The sequence below is a fragment of the Pseudorca crassidens genome, chromosome 14, assembly GCF_039906515.1.
Source record: "Pseudorca crassidens isolate mPseCra1 chromosome 14, mPseCra1.hap1, whole genome shotgun sequence".
Taxonomy (NCBI): domain Eukaryota; kingdom Metazoa; phylum Chordata; class Mammalia; order Artiodactyla; family Delphinidae; genus Pseudorca; species Pseudorca crassidens.
In genome coordinates this window covers 55,286,449-55,307,867 of record NC_090309.1, presented here as the reverse complement: position 1 = coordinate 55,307,867, position 21,419 = coordinate 55,286,449, and the positions used below count along the sequence as shown (strand labels likewise).

The following is a 21,419-nucleotide window of genomic DNA, read 5'->3' as shown; positions in this document are numbered from 1 at the left end:
AATTATTGTCATTAGATGTAAAAAAATATCTTTTTTAAAAATAAATTTATTTATTTATTTATTTTTGGTTGCATTGGGTCTCTGTTGCTGTGCGCAGGCTTTCTTTTTAGATGCAGCAAGCGGGGGCTACTCTTCATTGCAGTACCCTTCATTGCAGGCTTCTCATTGCAGTGGCTTCTCTTGCTGCGGAGCACGGGCTCTAGGCACGCAGGCTTCAGTAGTTGTGGCTCCCGGGCTCTAGAGTGCAGGCTCAGTACCTGTGGCGCATGGGCTTAGCTGCTACGCAGCATGTGGGATCTTCCCGGACCAGGGCTCGAACCCGTGTCCACTGCATTGGTAGGCATATTCTCAACCACTGTGCCACCAGGAAACCCTCAAAATATCTTTAATTTCTTCACACACAAGATTTAAACTATTCCACATCACAGAAACCAAAGCAATTTTATACAACTAAAATCAAATCAGGCTGATTTAAACAATATAGTAATGACAATTCCTATTAGCAAGGCAAGAGAAACTGGTCATTTAACAAATATTTAGCTATAGCCTGAAAGTCTGTGCATGTTTATACATTTGCACTTTAAATATTTTATGTTAATATATTACTTTCCTCCAACAAAAAGCTGTAATAAGTAATATTTTGCAATAATAATAAGAGAACTGAGTATTTTATTGTTTTTACTATTAACTCTCTAGCATTTAATTTTACTAAAGATGTTTTGGGCTAATTTTTCACCACACTCTAGAATACTATGCAGTGTTCTTTAAAAGCAGTATTCTTCTACTTCTTTTCCATAATTCCCAGTATTATTCCAATCAAACACTTTCTTTCTAACATGACTGCAATGTATCTTCTAAAATTCCTTGGATATTTAAATATTTTGCTTGCTACAAATACAAGTCCAAAATATCAAAATCGCACGCTTTAGTGATGACCCACAGTTTCTTACCTGCACTTCTCAAATTAGGGTCCAGTCCTGGCATCTCTTTATTAGCTTCAGGGCTGACACTGTAGACTGATGCTCCTGCTTCACTGACGATACTGAAAAGAAAGAAAAGGGGAATATCATTTTCCAAACTTTCTACCTGCCCCAAGAAAATAAATGAATGAAACTAGGTATTATAAGAAAAGAAAACTGCAGGGCAAAGCACTCTCTTTATATTTCAATGATACCTATACTATTTAATTTTACATTAACATAAAGTGATTAAGCAATGCTTATTTTCTACACATAGGAAATACACAGGCTTAAATCCATAATGAATTCATCCAGTCGTTTTCTGTTTAAGAGAGAGTTTATAAATGAACACAGTGGATACTCCTCCATGATGCCAACATCAAAATTTTCAGAATACTTAGCTCCTCTTGTGTTTATAATCCATTATTGACTGACATTTATGACTCCCGTCTGAATCATTCTAAAGCATCTTGGGAAGCACAGACATGTGTGTGGATATGTGCATATGTGGATATACACAAAAAACCATTGCCATAAACATTGCCATTATTATTACTTGGTTATAATTAAAAACCACAATGTGAAAAGGAAGGGGAGCAGACAGGATCCCACTTCTTTTCAAGAGGGTCTGAAATCATCCTTTTGGTGAACTTGAAACATACCACTTCAGGCAGGTGTTAAACCACTTCATTTCATCACTTCTTTAATCAAAGCATCACACATATCATCCTGTTCCGTTCTTCTTTGGCTCCATATACTTTACAATCCACAATGGCAGCACTCTCTTACAGATGACGGTTGTATAGTGGTTGACATTTGTACAGTTTACCAAACATTTTAAAATTAGAGGCTTTCTTTATGACATAATACGTAAAGAAGCATCATCTACTTTAAGTATTTACAATACCTTTGGTTCTCTACCATGTGACCATCTAGATGTCACAATTCAAAAGCAGAAACATGTTAGTGCTTAATTTTTAATCCACTCTTAGAAACCTCTCCCATTCTCTGCTCTTCAGTAGTTACTTCAATTGTTAGACAAGTTGAGCAGATAACTTTTAACATTATTGCCCCAGTGTAACAACTCAACACTGATAAGTAAAATGTGAAACGGTTAGTTCGCTACTCCAAAGAGTTCTTTGAAGAACTCTTGATTGAACTTTGGCAACAATTATAAACCACAGAGACTCGAGAAGATTATTTGGGGGCAACGAGAAGATTTATATCTTTTGCAACCAAGATCTACTAACCCAAATTTCGTAATAGGCAAAATGAACACTCTGCAACTGAAAAGCAAGGCTGCTCATCCTGTTCCTCATCAACAGCATCATCATGATACAATAAGAGGTGCATATTATATACAAAGCACAAAACCAACCCCTTTATGAAACAGGATAAATAAGAATAGTCAGCCATCAGCCATGGAAAATTTGGTTTCAAACACAAATGAACACTCAGCCTAACAAATTTTTTTCTAAAAAACCAGAGTATCTGTGAAGTGCAGAAAAAAGAATATTTTAAAAAATCTTACCACAAATTTATTTTCTGGCATTGCCAGAAGCCTCCAAAATTACCTCTATTTGAGCAAAGGAACTTAAATGGTAAATAAAAGTTCCCATTAACTGTGGGCTTCAGCAGTTGGGTACCTGAGAATTTGCTGGGTGATTCACTGTCTCTTGGAAGTTATAATTCTCAAAAGACTGAGGGAAACTGTTGCAAAGAAAAACACTCAGATAATAAATATTCCTCCAAATACCAAATTGCCACTTCTTTTAAACAGAGGAATACAAAACAGATGTGACACGCTGCACCCAAAGATTTTAGATTAACATTAATATTAAATCAATACAAAATGCAGTAAATTTCATATGCTTTAGTTACTAGACAGCATGGGTCCAATAAACTGTTCAGTACTACGCACAGATCAGAATGCTTAAATAATCTAAATGAAGAGAAAAAGCTCAACACTGATTACTTCAATATAAAACATATAAGGATCTAAGAAGTATATGTGGCAAGAGTTAAGTGAAAGAAATCAAGCTGGGAGTGGTGATGATTCTTTCCAGGAGAAGCTGCTAAGAACAAAAGTTATAGCATTTCCCCCCTTCCTTTTTTTCTTTCCTATTTAGAGTTCAAGGATAGACATTAACTAGAAAGTATGCTAGATTTCACAAGGCACTTTCTGTTTATTAGGAAGTTTCCCAATAAACTATTAGAAAATTATTCCAATTATCTCTAGTATATTTTGAGGAAAGCAAAAGTAAACTTTGCACAAAATACAGATATCTAACATTTAATACGTATCATATGTCACAAAACAAATTTCACTCAGGTGTAAACTAATTAGGCTCATAATCTTAGCAATTTGATTATTTTATTTACTTTGCCATAAAGCAGACAAGACTCTGAGTAAAATTTATAATTTTGGGGGAATTTAACTGACACAGTTCTAACTGAACTCAAAGGTTTTGAGATTATTACAGTACTTGAAGCCCTTTCAAATTGTTTGTTTAGACAAATGCCTAAATAGATACATATCGTATATCAAACTTCAAATATATGAAAGTACACTTCAGAAGCTACCACTGGACTTAACGTTTTAGCAGATCTATGTGTTAATGTGCTAATTCTTTAGAATTAAATTGATAATTTTTAAAGCACTTTATCTAATTCAGCACTTTTCTAGAGTCTTTCTAGGCTTTTTAATCTGAAAATATATACGTATAAACCACACACTCATAACCTAAAAAACAAGTGAAATGCCCACAATATAGATGGATTTACTTTTAAATTCATTTAAAAAATTTTAACAAAAACCCTGCAAGTTAAAAATGCCAATTTTTGTTATCTCAAGTAAAATTCAATGCTGTTACATAAATCTGATCATTTATCAATATAATGTACTTTATTTTTTACACAAATATATGTTTAAACCACAGAATTTATATCTCCACAGTTTATAAGTCTCTTCTACCAAGATAAATTGTATGTTGATGAATCTTTTAAAACCGCGCTTGCAAGTACTTTTCTTACAGTGCCTATTCATTCTGACAGTAAAAGAAGGGCAACTTCTTTTGCCAAATTGAGATGGGAGAATTTTTTTCATGAGAGAGGAAAACTAGCTGGTTTTTTTAAGTTATTGGGCTAATAGTTTTCACATTCATTTACAAGGTTGCTTGAAGCCTCTGTATGAGTCTCCTCCCCTCTTCTTATTTCCCAAATATGAAAATAGCTTTTTTGTTTTTCTTATTTTAAAATAAATTGCATGCTTCCTATGTTAACAAGAAAATTCAATTCAAAGTTAACCTACTTAAATGAAAACACAATTAATATTTAGTAAGCTATCAAAAATCAGCCGGGATATATTTGCTTAAACTAATAAAAACTGATTTCTCATTTTTTATAAAAGTATACTAGAATTGCTTAAGTGTTACCAATATCTAGAAGCTTCCTTTTCCTTCTGCCCACCGAAAAAAATAGGTACTAAAAAGCTCCGATACTAAATGCACAGCTCATTTCACTAAAGTTTTAAAAATAATTTATCTAAAAAGTTTTTCCAAATTTTCAGGCTGAGAAACATTCATATGAAGAGAGGGTAGGTAAATGACCTAAGTTTCTCAACAAGTAACAGAAAATGCTATAAAAAGTTAATCAACACAGATCTTAAGTTTTTGCTTTGCATATGAGAACCTGTTTTGAAGTATGAAAGGATAGCTGTTTGTATTTTGGGGATAGGAGACAAGGCCAAAAACCAAACCACCATAAATAAAAGGGGCTCTAGGGTTTAATGTTTAAAGGATACTTATTTCTAAAAAAAAACAAAGCAATTTAAAATTCCTTTATTTAGTGATGAATTGTCATTTCAGGGAGCCTCAAATGAGCAATACCTAGTCACTTTAAAAACTAACATGGGAATTCCCTGGCAGTCCAGTGGTTAGGACTCCACGCTTCCAGTGCAGGGGGCACGAGTTCGATCCCTGGTTGGGGAACTAAGATCCCGCAAGCCATGCACACAGCCAAAAAAAAAATTTTTTTAATTAAAAATAAATTAAAAACTAAGGTAATCTGGTGATGATAAGGAAGCAGGGGAACAAATAAAATCCTATACTATTAAAGATATTTAAACTGTAAAACTCTTTTGGATGGTAATTTGAAAATATAGATCAAAAGTCACAAGAATATACATTCTTTCTGAACTGGCTATTATATTTTTAAGAATTTATATGAAGGAAATTTTAATTTACACAAAAATTTAAACAGCGTTATTCATCACAGCATAGCTCCGACCAAAAGAAACTGAAACCAAAATGCCTATCATTAAAGAGTTCTTTAATGAAAACCTATACTGTCATTTAAAATTACTGTTGTAATGTATTAAGTGGAAAGGCTGGTTATAAAAGTAAGACATGAGACCAACTTTGATATTTTTAAAATATAGGTATATACAAAAGAAAAAAAGGTTTATGTTAATATTAATAGTACTTAACTATGAGTTATTCCTTTAAAAGAATTTTTATTTCTTTAAATTTTTCTGCAATAACTGTAATATTTATTTGTAAAAAGAAAAAGTTTAAAATTTAAGTTTCAAATGACCATTATTTACCTGGCCAGGAGATCCAATGTTGCATAATAGCCAACATTTTTTTTTAATCAAACTTTCTTTTAAAGTTATCAAAGTTATTTTGAACTTAAGTGTGGGTAAATATGTCATTTGTTAGTAATAACTTCCAAACATGACTCCTAGGAAACCTCAAATAATAATATTTTATGATATTGTTTTATAACATGAAAGAAAGGTCAAGAATAACTCTTGATTTGTACATACAGGTCATATAAAAATCAAATGCACAATGAAAAATTTTATAAGAAAGTACATATAATATACAGTTTAAAGTTGTACTTAGTCCTTGGCCTGTGCATCCAACCCCCAAGTTATTCTTCATGAACACCACAGCACAATCAATTCACTACCCACAACAGAAAAGGTGTGAGGTGACACAGTTGTATACCAGGAAAGTAGTGTGTGTGAGAAAAAAAAACACTAAAGGCAAAATATGGTGAAAAAGAAAAAGAGCAGAAATACACCACCTCAAGATTTCAATGGCACCAAATTTACATGTAGGTATGTAACACTAGCACCATCTGGTGGAAGACCAGTTAGATGCCATTCTCCAACTATCACAGTTTTTTAAAAAAAATTCTAAGCTATCTTTCAAAGAATGAGCATTTTCCAAAGAGAACGAGTCTAGCAATGGTACAGTAATTATTTACACAGAGGACCCATAACAAGCCTGTGAGAACTTAAAATGTCTACCAAACAGAGGGTGAGTACATCCCGGGATGGACATCTTATCACATCCACTGAGCAGTATTTCAACAATACAGAATTCCCTTGGCTACTTTTCCTTCAGTGTCTCATAGCATATCAGATGAACACTTTCTAGCCACAAAAGAAACCTAAAAAGGACAACCCCAAATTAGCAACTACCAAACATAACTGTAATTTGGAATTTGGGGTTCCTCAAAGTAACAGCTACCGACTCTTCTGGGCCATAAACATAACAATAGTATTCATTCCACATGAGAATCTGATTCTGGTTTATGTTCACAATGATGCTGAGCTGCTACAATGTACCACAATGTGTAAAAATATTACACTTAAATCACTTCTACTGCTGTCAGTGGGCCACTCAATTTGACAAAATCACTGGTACCTTCAAATGCCATCAAGGGGAAAGCCAATTAACAAACTGAAGGACAAAGATGGAGAGCTTCTCTCTATTTGTAGGTTGAGTCCCTCTGCTGAGGTAGAAGCAGTTTCTGACAAAGAATGGAACCAGCAGAAATTGTCGGTCTCCACCACTCTCAGGGTAAGCATTCCTTTTATTTTCTTTCTCCCTTCCCTTCACTGTCTTCTGTTTTCCTTTTAAAAACAAAAATTCCTCCTTTATTTTTTTTTCCCCATTTATGTTTGAGTCCAACATGAAGTTGTTACAAGTACTGCACAGTACCACTAAAGGGAGCTCAAGGAAAAAAGTCACAGCAGCAACCAACCACAAGGCCTGATGCCTAAGTGGTGTTAGACTAGGCACAAGGACAAGGTCCCCACTGAACCAAGACACGAAAAGCAGGCTTGAAGAGCAGAACACTGGGACATCCCTGGAGGCGCAGTGATTGAGAGTCCGCCAGCCAATGCAGAGGACATGGGTTTGAGCCCTGGTCCGGGAGGATCCCACATGCCCCAGAGCAGCTGAGAATGTGTACCACAGCTGCTGAGTCTGCGCTCTGGAGCCCATGAGCCACAACTGCTGAAGCCCGTGCACCTGGAGCCTGTGCTTCGCAGTGGGAGAGGCCACCGCAATGTGAGGTGTGCACACCGCGGGGAGGAGTGGCCCCTGCTTGCCGCAGCTGGAGAGGACCCACGTGCAGCGGTGAAGACCCAACGCAGCCAAAAAAGTAAAATTAATTAAAAAAAAAAGAGCGGAACACTAACTGTGAAAGAGGCTGTTGTTTGCAGCAGTACTGTAAGCATTCCATGTTCGCTACTAACGAGTTCCCAAAAACTAACAGGGCAAGGAAGAAATACTGATCTAATTTTTGTGCTTTCATCAACATTTTGAAATGTCCTGATTTAAAGAACATGATGTCAACCTACCTGCCATCCCTACTGCCCCAAACATACCAAAAAGTATGCTTCTCCTGATTCTTGCAGTTAACTCCAAAACGGTCAAATTTTTAGGTACTCAGCTTGTATTTACTCATAGAATAACAGATTATCTGTGTTTGTTTATTCTTGTTCAAATGCAACTCTACATTTAGATATAAATCTAAGAGTATGAACTGGAGAGTTTTCTTACAAAGGGAGAAGTTTGTTTATTTTTTTCTTTTCTATCCCTATGTTTTTTTTAAGCTTAAGTACATCTATAGGAATTTATCCACTAATAAATAAGTGGAATTCAGACTGCTACGGCATAGACTTTTCAGAATGAAACTTATTGCAAGATATTTTATTCCTTTATTATCCATCCAATAACAGAAGTCAGAATCAGAATTACTAATTTAGAGGGTTATAATATTCTAATATTTTGCTAATAATAAGTGCTAAATAATAAAATGTGAATTATTAAAAGTTTTAAGAAAGAACAAAAAAGAGAGAAGCAAAGGGAAAAAGATAATGAGAAATAAAATAATTAAAGAGAGAGACAGAAGCCAAGATACACTTTGCCAGCAACTAACAGCCCAGTTCTTTTTACCTACAGTTGAATAAAGTTTTGGAAATAACAATGGTTTGTGCTACATTCCCTAATATTCTTCCAAATGCTACTGCTAAAAAGCTCAGTGGACTCCACTAATAAGTCACATACATTTTATCAGTTTTCACATCCTGTTACTCACTCCTCTTTTTCTCCCTTGTCTGATGTTTGTTTTTGCCTCCCACCCCCCACCCTGCCAACCTCTACTTTCCTCTGACGTGAACTTATACCTCTGTAGAAGTCATCACCGCCCACTTAAGGGACCCTATCTACAAACTTCACTTAACACATTCACCAACCAGCAGTCTCCAGTTTGAATCATCAGGCTCTTTTCTGGGGCAGCCTCAAACTTTAGAATTTCTTTTGGCCACCCAGATAATGCTAGGGGAAAAAAAAACCAAACAAACTCTGAAAGCACAGGCCAAATGTAAGATGACGACTCTAGATCAACCACTTTTTCTAATCGTGGTTTTCAAAAGTACACTGAACAGATGGAGGGAGAAAATGAGTTGTTCAGTTCAGCTGGCTGCTCCATTTACTACTTTATCTATGGTCAGATCTTTACTTTCTTGGGATCACTGCACATTTCTGGCTCTGCTATATTACACTGTGTAAATATTTAGGAGAAATAATTCCTTTCAAGGATCTAAACTTCCACTGTCGTTATGGCAAATGAACCTGTTTATGCTATGTTTGTTAAGTAACAGCAAGCCTAAAAGAACACAGGAATTTACTAATATATGTGGTACACAAACATCACAATCATAAAGCTTCTCATAGGGTCATATCAAGAACATGAAAGGCCAGTTTATTTTTACTCCCACTGCCCTGTAATTTTCTTTAACTCTACTACAACAGTCCTTAATTCAAACCTTTCCTACAGTTACAGTAACAGGGTAGACTGAATGTACATAAGCTGTACCAAAACTACTCACATCTCCATTTAACCTTCCTTGATTCTCAAGTGGTTATCAAACTTAATCCTACATCTGAATCTGCTGGAGGTTGTTAAAACACACATTGCCAGGCTCCACCCCCAGAGCTTCTGCTTCACTGGCGCTGAGAATTTGCATTTCTAACCAGTTCACTGGTGATGCTGATGTTGCTGGGACCATATAGGTTTTAAAGTCTTATTAAGGTAAAACTTACATTTCATAAAGTTCACCCATCTTAAGTATACAATTCAATGACTTAGCAAATGTTGTACAATCATCACCAAAATCCAACTTCAGAACATTTCCATCCAGAAAGATCCTTTGCGCCCATTTGCAGTCCTCATTCCCATCTCCAATCCTAGGTATCCACTAATTTACTTTTTGTCTCTATACATTCACCTGCCTGGACATACCATATAAATGGAATCATAAAATATGTGGTCTTTTCTGTCTGGCTTCTTCACTTAGCATAATGTTTTTGAGATTCATTCATGCTACAGTATCAGTACTTCTTTTTTATTGCTGAATAGTATTCCACTGTTCTAGAAATACCACATTTTGTTTATCCATTCACCAGTTGATAGAATTTGGGGTTTGTCCAAGTTCTCTGGTATTATGAATAATGCTGCTATAAACATTCATTTACAAATATTTGTGTAGACTTATGTTTCATTTCTCTTGGATATATTCCCAGGAGTGGAAATGCTGGGTTGTAAATTCATGTCTAATTTTTTAAGAAACTGCCTAAGTACAATGAATAAGGGCTCCAGTTTGTTCATTTCCTTGACAATACTTGCTGTTGCCTTTTTGACAACTATTCTAGTGGTTATGAAGTGGTATCTACTTCTAGCTTATTTTACATTTTTAAATCATTGATGATGTGAACACTTACTTAATGTCTTTGTTGGCCTTTCCCAATCTTCTTTAGTAGAATATCTGTTCAAATCTTTGCCCATTTTTATTTGGCTTGTCTCCTTATTATTGACTTATAAGTGTTTTTATGTATAAATACAAGTCCTGCATCAGATACATGATTTGCAAATATTTTCTCCAAATTTTTGGTTTGTCATTTTCCTAATGGTCTTTTGAAACATAAAAGTTTTAAATACTGATGAAGTCTAGGACTACACTTTGAGAGCCAGTGTTCTAAAGCCTCAGGTGGGGCATGCGGTGGTGCGTGCGTGCGGCGCCGTTGAGCAATGGGATAAGATAGAGGGGCGGCGGCGCCGCCAGGCCCACTCTCCGTCCACTCCACACATCGCACCGCCCGCCCGCTGCCCAGCGTCCGCCGCCTCCTCCGCCATGGCAGTGGAGGGAGGAGACCATCTCCCCGGAGACGGGCACACCTTCCCCAAGCACGGCCAGACCTGCGTGGTGCACTACACCAGGATGCTTGAAGATGGAAAGAAATTCGATTCCTCTAGGGACAGAAACAAGCCCTTTAAGTTTGTGCTGGGCAAGAAGGAGGTGATCTGAGGCTGGGAAGAAAGAGTTGCCCAGATGAGCGTGAGTCAGAGACCCAAACTAACTGTCTCCCCAGACTATGCCTACACTGCCTCTGGGCACCCAGGCATCATCCCACCAAATGCCACTCTCATCTTTGACGTGGAGCTTCTAAAACTGGAATGACAGGAACGGCCTCCTCCCTGAGCTCCCCGTTCTTGGATGTGCCATGGAAGGATCTGGCGCCTCCAGATGTGCACAGCAAGTCCATATGGAGCTTTTCCTGAAATTCCACTACACTCTTTGTATAAGCACCTTCCTTGGCTGAATGTGTTCCGTCACCAGCTTTGCTCTTCCCCTTTCTCCTGGTATGTATGTTGAGCTGAACTACATTACATAAACCTCGAGTTACTCATTTTAGTTTGTTTTCATTTTGGGGTGAAGACTGAGTTTCAGTCCTTTGGATCTAGGTTTCCAGTTAAGTACTAGTCAAGTGTTAACAGCACAAGAAATGGGTTGACTTCAGAATAGGAACTGGTGTGTGGGGTGCAAGAATCTTTATTTTATTTTGGATGAAAGTTTTATCTATTATATATATCTATTAAACATTCTTGCTGCTGTGCTGCAGAGCCATAGCTGATTTGAGGCGCTCTTGAGGACCGAATTATTCTCCAAGTTGAGAGACATCCTCGGGTTGAATGAAAAGCCCGACCCCAAACTAAAGTGGCCTCCACTGCCCCACCCTCCCCTCCCCTTAACCCTCTGCCTTTTGAAAGCATATCCTTTTCACTGAGATGTTGGACACTACAGGGTCTGTCCCTGGGCTAGCAGGGACCTCTGAAGCCTTCTTCATGGCCTGGCTTTTTTTTTTCTTTCCATCCTGTGGTTTTTCTAATGGATATTCAGGACTTTCGTAATCTCATAGCTATCCAAGCTCCACTTCCTAAATTTTAAGGACTTTAATCAAAAGTTAAATTGAAGGCGCTGTTTGTAGACACTTCACACCCATGAAAGCCCAGCCATCATGACAAATCCCTGAGTGTTGTCTTAAGAAAATGATGCTGGTCATCACAGCTTCAGCATCTCCTGTTTTTTGATGCTCAGCTCCCCCTGCTGATCTCAGAGTTTCCTGGCTTCTCCCTCTCACCCCTCTGCTGTCCTGTGTAGTGATGTGGTGAGAGAAACTGCTGCCTACTCCCTTACCTCCACACTACATATGAGTTTCAAGTTTTATTATTGCAATACAAGTGCTTTATGCCGGCTTTTCTCAACAACAACAAAAATGCCTCAAAAATTCAAAAGAAATAGTAAACCCTTGAAAAATGTGAAAGCTTAGTGGTTTCCATCTGCAATAAGCAATATGTAAATGTCATGCATAGTATCTGCTTTTCTGTTTTGTTTTGTTTTAGCAAAGCCTATCAGAACTACCATCCTAAACATACTTATTCTTTTTATGAGAAAGGGAAAAGAGAACTTGCAGCTTACTGGCTTTAATACATTATGGAATGAATAAATTCAGCTGCAGGTGGGCCTACCTGGGAATGCTGGATGGCATGCTGGCATTAAAGAACATGGACCCATGTCAGCATTTTCAGAAGCATTGGTCAGTCCATGGCTTTTGACACCATTCTTAAGAATATAAGAAATATGTCCACCTTACGAACTAATGGGAATAAAGATAAATGGTGCACCATAGAAGATATTATAGAAAAAGAGCATATTACCTGAAAGATACATTTGATTTATTTTGATATTTTTATTAGGCTTCACGTCAGGGCATTTTAAAACAATTCATATACCAGTACAGCCCTTTCTTTGTTGAAAATTCACTGTACCTTAAGTGAAGAGGAGCCAAAGATGGCAGCTAAAATTCAAATCTTGTCTAGGACCATAACTTGCAAATGTATAAAACATACTTCAGGAAAATATAGGATATGTTTGATTCAGGTATAAGCAATATTAAGATGATTCATTTCCAGGGTGAAACCCAAATTACTACACGTTTACCTCTTGATGATTATCCATGTCCACAAATCATAACAAAACAAATCATAAGAAAAAGAAGCTTATATGAACACACTATTTCTATAACCATGACCTAAGATACAGATTTTGTGATTTTATGGAAAAACTATAATGATAAGAAGGATCCAGTTAAAAGATAAAGAAAACCCATTTAAATTTGCAACAACAATCCTTCTTTATATAATTCAAGTCAACCTAGGACCCAAAGCAAGAAGTTTTGTATACTGAAGAATTCCCATGCTTCTGCTATGAAATGTTTTCAAATATTTATGTTCTAATTCATGGACCCTGCTCATAAAAGCCGTTAGTCCTCATTGCCTTTCAGTTGCTGGAGATGGATTTTATTATTCTACTAGTCTTTATAAATTACAATACAAGGAAGAAGCCTGCTGGCCAAAACTCATTCTCCTTTTTTCACTGAGCCGCTCAAAGCCACTTAAGAAGTTGTCCAAAGAGATGTCAGAGAATACAGTTTCCCAAGTGATCCACAGTCTCTCAACATGGTCTGGCACCTAATAAAACTTACAGGGCATCTCATCCAACCTTTTTACATTTTTTGCAATTCAAAATAACTAAAGTTATTGGAACATCTTTCCCAAATTACACAAAATTAAGCTATCATCATCTCTGTGATGTTACTGGCCCTGAGATCCAAGATAAAGATCAAGATGTAAGAAATAAAGGAAAGAGTTTACTCAACAGCATACAGCCAATTATAATTTATCCATAAGATTGAAAGGTAGGAATAAGCAAAATAATGTTAATAGGTTTTTAAGCCTTCATTTTATGACATGTTCAAGTCCCTTCTTCAACCAGTTAGATACCAGTTACTAGGTGGAACAAACTCAGCAGGTTACACTACTTTTCCTGTCCTTATTTAGCAATCAGTCCTCTGGTCTTAGAACACTAAGGCTCAATGAAAAAAAAAAAGGAAGCAGCAGCAGCAAGGACCTCAAGCAGGAGGTCTTACTCCTGGTCATTTAAAATTTGACAGTCATCAGTGTGTGTATCTGTATGACAATATGATCATAACAGAAGTCCATCCTCCAAAATCTGCAATTTCCTAGTGAGGTTCTTGATAACAATAAGGTGCAAGGAGAACTGCACCCCCTGACCCCAGCTCTTACCATTTATCCCATAAAATCCAAAAAAGTAATCACTAAAACCTCTGCTTATACTAACAGCAAATTAGTATCATGCCAAATAGGTACAAAAGTGAATAAGAACACATAAACAAACACCTTTGACTCTTCTGTACAAAATCGGTGTGCCTCTCTCCAAAGTAACAGAACTATACCACTTCAGCAATTCATCCATTTATGAACAAATGCCCTCAGCCTATTCCTGAGAAAGGGAAGAATGATCAGTTATATCTGTCTTCATCTTGTCTGAAAATCTTGACATTTTTCAGCAAGTAAAGTTTCCAAATGGCAGGTGTCAGAATGCCTTAGCCTCACATGTGGTGCTGGAAGGCAGGAAAAGCAGCAGCAGTATGTGGTCATGTCAGAGCCACATAGAAGCTGCCTAGAGAGCACATTCTGAAAAGAGCAAACCTCAGACTTGGTTAAATCAATCTACTGCCAGATGCCACTCTCAGAAAAAGCTGCAGTGAGAAACATTTGCAAAGCTGCCCAGAGAAACATTCAACTCAGAGCTCTCACAAAAGGGAAAATAGCTGAGTGCAGTGGCACCTGTCCATATCCTGTCTGATAATTTGTTCAAACTGGCTCAATGCAGAGATGAAAAATTGCCATAGAATTCTTTGCTTAGTCTACAAGTGAGTATTATTTCCTCAAGGTCATTTTCAGTTAATCTGAAGTAAATAATATGAATCTTCTGCACTCCCATAATATCTATAGTTTTCTAAAAGTGTTTTAACTCCTATAAGGAAGTCAGGATCATAAGTACCCTGTTCATTTTACCTGTGGGGTTAGAAAGAACCAAAGAGGTAAATAAAATTAAATCAAGATCATCTGAAACTAAGACTCAAAAAGGAAAAACTGGTCTCTGTACTGTTAGGCCAGGCTTCTTTCTACTTAGATGCCTACACTCTGCCCACTTCTCGCCTCCCAATCATCTTTTCACAGGTTTACCCAATAATTAGAAAGCTTTGGAGCTTTTTATTTTATTTTATTTTATTTATTTATTTATTTTTGCTGTACGCGGGCCTCTCACTGTTCCGGCCTCTCCCGTTGCAGAGCACAGGCTCTGGACACGCAGGCTCAGCGGCCATGGCTCACGGGCCCAGCCGCTCCGCGGCATGTGGGATCTTCCCAGACCGGGGCACGAACCCATGTCCCCTGCATCGGCAGGCGGACTCTCAACCACTGTGCCACCAGGGAAGCCCAGCTTTGGAGCTTTTTGAAAGTTGTTTGTGAAGGTCAATCAATAAGCATTTTTGTTCCCAGAGGTTAACGTAATTGGCATGATGGTCTACTTTATTTCTCCTCAGATCTGAGTCTATGAAAATGTAATGGTTTCTGAGGAAAACTCAAAGCAGGAGATGCCAAAGAAGCATAAGAACAAGTTATGTTTTAGGGAGGAGCATTCATTGTCAAGTCATCTGGTTAGATACATCGGAAACTAAACAAATTAGGATTCATTCAGATGAACAGTACATAGTTAATGATATAACCATCCGTGGAAAAGAATATTCAATATCATTTAGGTTTTTATACTCTATTGGAATATACAAAGGATCCCTGGGCCAAGGATTGATACCTCAAAACACCTGATTTCCTCTCATACCTCAAAAGACAAAGCACAAACAAGAGCCAGGACTTCCTTGAAGTTAACAGTATTTTAAAATAAAAGTGTCAAAATGAGGACATTTGGAAGCATCCAGAACAAGCATGATCTTCCAATTATTGCACAAAGAAATCGGATTCTTCCTTAACATTTTACTCCCTGTGGCTACACCACTGAAATGTATTAATTTGCCACACAATTGTGCATACTTTCAAACTAAAACAATTCACTGGAGTCTGCATTGTCTTGTCTTGCCTTCTAAGCACCTAGAAGGTACTGTTCTTCAACTCTGTGCAGTTGGTTCAAGTAATTTCTCATCTTTGTATTTTCCGATCTTATTCTAAGGCCAGTTAACATATACGGCACAGAAAGGATCAAAGTAAATACTAATTAACACAGACCCACATTCAGATAAGGACTAAGAGTATTCTCACATACATATTCTACAGTTTGAAAATCAAATGTATTAAATAAAATTAAAGTATTAAATAAACAGAAATTTCCTAAATTAATTTCTTATTCACCATTTAGTCTGCAAGTTTCTATTTCTATAAAACAAGTCATTTTGATGTGATCATTTTCCATGTCTGCTGTCTTTTTCCTACACACTTTGCTAACTTAATTGATTCCAGACTTCCCAGCATCTCATGCTTTTCTGTTTTACTCATTGAAATAGAAGAATTTGTTTTTTTCATTAACATGGATAAAAACCAATTTGTGTTCATGTTTGGAGTAAAGATGAGTGTTGGTAAAAACAAAGTGTGATGCTGTTGTCAAGGAATGTTTATTGCTCAAAATCATGCAAATGATAAACAGACACATGAAATGGACAAGATTTGTGCTGGCATCAGATTTAGTATACATTTCAAATGAAATAAAAGCAGAACTAGGACAAGCCAGAAACAGATAGCTCATAATTTTCAATGTCATTGTAAAGAGTCATACTAAGTCATCACTTTTTTTCATTCCACAAAAAAGCAAGAGTACAAGCTAGGGCACTTAAATGTTAGTTGGTTAATGACATTCACCGCAACCTCTTTAATTAAGCCTATGCTTATTAAAAGTCACTGAACATTCTCTAAAACTTAAAATCTTCTAATATCTCTTTTGGTATCCCTGGCAATTTTAAATCTTAATTGTTGGGCCTTATTTTGGGCAAATGTATTTTATCTCAACAATGCTAAGATGAAATCAGAAGTGGGGGGGGGAAAAGATCCCAAAACTAACAAATGAAAAAACATCATCTCCTGGTCTAATCTTACCTAAAAGTAATGACATCTCCCCTATCCCTTCATAAAGTTTCCTGCCCCAAATTCTTAAAACCTGGCCAGTAGATATTTATACAATTTTTAAAACACAATATACTAAAGAAAGTTAGAAGTTTGTTTGGATACTTAGTCATGCTGTAGCTTGAAGGTATAAACTCTTGAAAATTAAAAACAAATATAAAGATAACACAAATAAGAAGAAAGCTAAAGCTGTGTTCTTGAGATTCCCAAAGGTAAGAAAGGAAAAGAAAGTTATAGCAGTCACTTAATATGTACTTAACACCATGTGTGAAGAAAATCTGCGATATAATCTGATCCTGAAGAATTTAAACTACAGACTTCCTGATTCCCCAGTGCTGGCAATCACATCCAACAGTAACTGTGCGCAATGGCTGAAAGAACTTTTTAAATTATTTCATTTCCCCTAAGTTTGTTTTAAGTATGAAGTCTCCATTCCAAAGTAAATTTTAAATGATTTGATGTTTTTCTGAAAATACATTTTATATCAAAGGGCTCCAGTGAATTTTTCCTGTTAATTTCTAGTGTAGTAACTCAAACTTAGGACAATTACAAGTAAAGTTACAATCTCTAAAGTAATATTAATGTTTCACATCACACAACTGGTGTCATATTCCAACATCATTTTCATCTGAAAGTTAAAAAAAACAAAAAGATGTTAGAATACAAACTCCAGTGTACATGTGTTAATGTAACATTGACTTTTTACTCCTAGAGGAAAACTGAATAGTGGTGTTTCTTCTTTATGAGAAATTATAAACAGTGAATTGCTAGATGTCATAAGTGATTTTACTAAAAATGGATATAAAAGTGATCTAAATCCTAAGTCTTCATGAAACAAAACAAATCATTTATAGTCATAGGCATTCTTAACAATGCTATGAAAGATGTTTTCCTTCTTTTTCCCTTATTTAAATGGGAGGGGGGAAAAAAGAAGAGAGAAAGGGAGGCGGGGAAGGCAAGGGAAGGGAAGGGAAACAGATAAATGTTTTCAGGAAAGAGAGAGTGAGCAAGTGCACACATACACATATATGACTGGCAAATCTATTAAAACTTTTTTTTCACTAAATTATGTAGGATACAAAGTAATAATGACTTGTAAAGAAGTAACAGAACATAACCAATCAACCCTAAGCAGTCTACTTCTCCAAATCATCCACCCACCCCAATCTCAGGGGGATACACTGGTAGTGAAATGAATGCATTTTCCTCACCTGGAATAAATCACTACCATCATGAGCAAGTTTGAGAGTATCCATTTCCAACCTTATCTACTGGTTAAAAAACAAAACCTCACATATTAGAAACACACTCACAAAGAAGAAACTAAAAAGCACTCTTTTCTGTTCTTTCACCTATTTCTCAGGCATAGAAACCAGGCTTCTGTCAGCAGATATTTTTCAAACACATGCTTCGGTTTCAATTTGGCCCTTAAATATTCTCCAAAATACTTGGAGAAACGCAGGTTTCTAAGACAGTTTTTCAGAAATAAATTAGCATGCATGCTTATGTATTGTGTATGCACTCTATATTTTCTTCAACCTTTAACTTCTCTATTTAAAAATGTAAATTTTCCGTTATATAGAAAGAGATACACACCAAATAACTTGTACTGAAATTAGTCTCTTCCACCATTTTCAAATGCCATAGGGAAAATTTTTAAAGCAAATAATACTTCTGAGTTAGAAAGATGTAGATTATAACATAATTAAAGGAAAGAGGCCAAAAAGTTTTCACATTTTATACCTGAATTTATTGTCCTTATGGAATACTGTTTTTGTCACAAAGATTAGTATTTACTGCATTAGCCCCACATCCTAACATCTACAGAAAAAATTCTTTCAACCATGTAGGAGTATTTTAGGTGAAGCTCCTATGAAAACACCTGCCAAGGAGCTTGAGCTATCATATTAAATGGATCACAGGGTTTACAAAGTGTTGCAGACGTTCAAAGGCATTCCCTGCACTGAGTATCACAATCATAGCAAGAGAAGACTTTAGGCACATGCCTAAGTTGTTTCCCTGAATTGTTTCTTGTCAAATTAAAATGTCAAAAATTAGTCTATCAAATGCCGTCCCTGAGGAATCTAGCTCAACCCAAAGAGCAGCTACCAATTAGTAAAGTCGGGTGTTTTAATGGGGAAAATTTTTCTTTTTCTATTGATATCTGAAATTAGCAGGGCCCCCAAAGAAAAGTTTCATCTCAGCAGTTAGTTTAAGTGCTACTGATAGCTATAATCACATGCAGGCTGCAATTCCTTTTGAAAGGCTTTTCAAATGAACAAATACAAAGAAAAAAGAGAAACACGAGTGTTTTCACAGTGAATGACTGCCTAGGATTACAGAGGTAATAAAAAGCCAAGGTTAGAGATCCAGATATACATGAGTATTGTGAACTAACAAAACAAAGTCAAATGAAATTCTTGCTTACTTTTTTGACAAGGTCAGTGCACCCATCCCTTAGCACAATATATGACTGAATTTCGGGTTGTAGAAGGTGCTTCAGGAAAATAAAATCCACCACAAATCATTTAATATTCTCTATTAAGATCCTCCAAGAAAAACATTTCCTGTTCACTTGGTTTTTTACCAAAAGCTGCCTATCTCTCAGAGGCTGCCTTGTTGAAGTGTTCATTTGTTAGCAGCACAAGTGTGCAGAGGTAATAGATGTTCTTTGGCAGCCAAATCATACTGTATTTTTTTTTTACCTGATAGTCCAGATGAATTTATATAGTGCAACATTTGTAATCTACCCACAGAAATGTGAGCCATGTCCATGTACTAGAAAGAGCTACTGGTTGTCCATGAACTTCCCCCCAAAGGTTCTAAAACTTGATTTCAAAGGACAGAAATACAAGCAACAAGACAAACTCACAGAATAAGACTGTTTACATGAGACATGTACTTAAGTTGCCTAGGCTTACAGTTCGGCAAAAATCATTATATGATCTGTGGCTACTGAAGTAATCAAAAGGTTCAATTGTAACTGTGGCAAGGGACATTAAAAGCAAAAATTCAATGATATGTATATATTCCCACGTATACAGTCCTTTTGCACTTTTCACAAAAAGCCTCTTTGACTTGAATTATCAAACATTTCCCAATATTGTTGCCCTTTAAAGTCTCCATTCCCAAACACTAAGTTTCTTGGCTTTGTGGCTCAAGCGATGGCAAACAGATCATTTCCTGTTCCCTCCACTTACTTCATCACCAACAAGACTGCTAGAATCCAGTTATGTTAAGAACTATTTTCAACAGCCACCTTCAATTTCAAATGTCTGACATGATCACAGACTTCCAATGTTAATCCCCTTTCAAGGTGAAATACCCACGCTAGGGCCCTTTAAGACACACAGCATGGCTATTTTCTTGGCTTTGCCCTATCCTGCAAAGCTGCTGAAATACATTTGAATCCTTTCTCTCCTCCCCCATCACTACCAACCATCTCTTAAGCAAAGTAATACGCAGACCCGCATGCTTTTGTCAAGACCTAAGTCTTGAACAAAGCAGTTTTCATGGTTAAAACATTTTCCTAAGTATGCCTCTAAACCTGAAAGCTATTTAAAGAAAGGAAAAGAAACTTTTCATGTAACTGACTCTCATTTCCCCAAGTTCGCTGCCTATAGACTATATTTCCTTAGTTTACATACATTTGCATGACCTGAGTATATTTAATTTCCAGATCCTTATTGCTAACCACAATTCTGGACTTAGAAACTTTCAGTCTTGTCTATTCAGGAAGAATGCCCATCCCTTAACCCAATGTAAAGAAAACCTGAATCTATAAAGAATAATATTATCAACAAACTAAATTATACTTATCCGTTGAGGAGAGATTTTTAAATTTCAAAGAATAATATAATTTTCTGGCACACCAAATTCAGGCATTTATACCAAGAGCACATATCTAAGTCTTTACTATTTCCAAATGACAACCAATTGGGGCTTTGAACAAAAAAACCATGATTCTGCTTCATGTGTAGGTGGACTTATTAAAATCTTTTCTTAACCTGAATTTTCATAAGTCAAATTCCATTTTAACTGCATTTTAAAAGCAACAAGAGAGCTCAGGAACTCAGGAACTACAAAACGAACTTTTTACAGTACAAAGAACACCGGTAAAGCAACTGATCATCCTTTCAATTACGAGCTTTTAACTTGTGATTTTGTGTTTAGAATTCGCATAGTGAATAATACTTTTCTTTAAGCCTGTACCACACCTATGTTAATCATGGAAACATGGACCTCTATGTTCTACTGTTAGAGGAAAGATAGGTCTATCCCCTTAATGTACATCTAGTTTATGTTCCCAAGGAAACTGGGAAGAGTTAAAAACGTCATTCTGAGAAGGACCAAGCAAGAATACAATAACCACTCACAAATTACCCTTGGAGTACACTCCTCAGCTAACAGGAAGCAAAATCAGAAAGTAAAGGGAATCAGGATATGTCACCCCAAAATATGCCACTTTGACAGAATAATTATTTTAAGCTGAAGGAATCTGAGAAATGGCAAGTATAGGAAGGATTCGCTTCCCCTTCTACCCTGAAGCAGGTCGTAAGATTCTCATGTGAGAGGTGTCCTCCTTATATTTGGAGGAAAGGAGCACCCTTATCTCCAAAGATGGGGCGATACTGAGAGGAATCCGAAAGCACAAGCTTGCTGTTTCCCCCAGTTTACTACCCTTAGCTCATATCCTTTATGTCTCCTATCATGATTTCCCACAACTTTCTACTCTTCAACAAACCTAGAATAAAAACACTCAGGCTT

General features: G+C 36.5%; 1 protein-coding gene and 1 pseudogene across 2 annotated transcripts in view; one reads left to right on the top strand and one right to left on the bottom strand.

Annotated features, from left to right (window-relative positions):
- Positions 1–21,419, bottom strand: part of SRBD1 (S1 RNA binding domain 1) — a 230,731-nt gene that overhangs the window by 107,344 nt on the left and 101,968 nt on the right. For both annotated transcript variants that reach the window (XM_067703090.1, XM_067703091.1), the window contains exon 15: positions 951–1,042. In XM_067703090.1, coding sequence (XP_067559191.1) covers positions 951–1,042 — 92 coding nt within the window. The remainder of the gene's footprint in view (positions 1–950; positions 1,043–21,419) is intronic.
- Positions 10,482–10,924, top strand: LOC137205670 (peptidyl-prolyl cis-trans isomerase FKBP1A pseudogene; annotated as a pseudogene).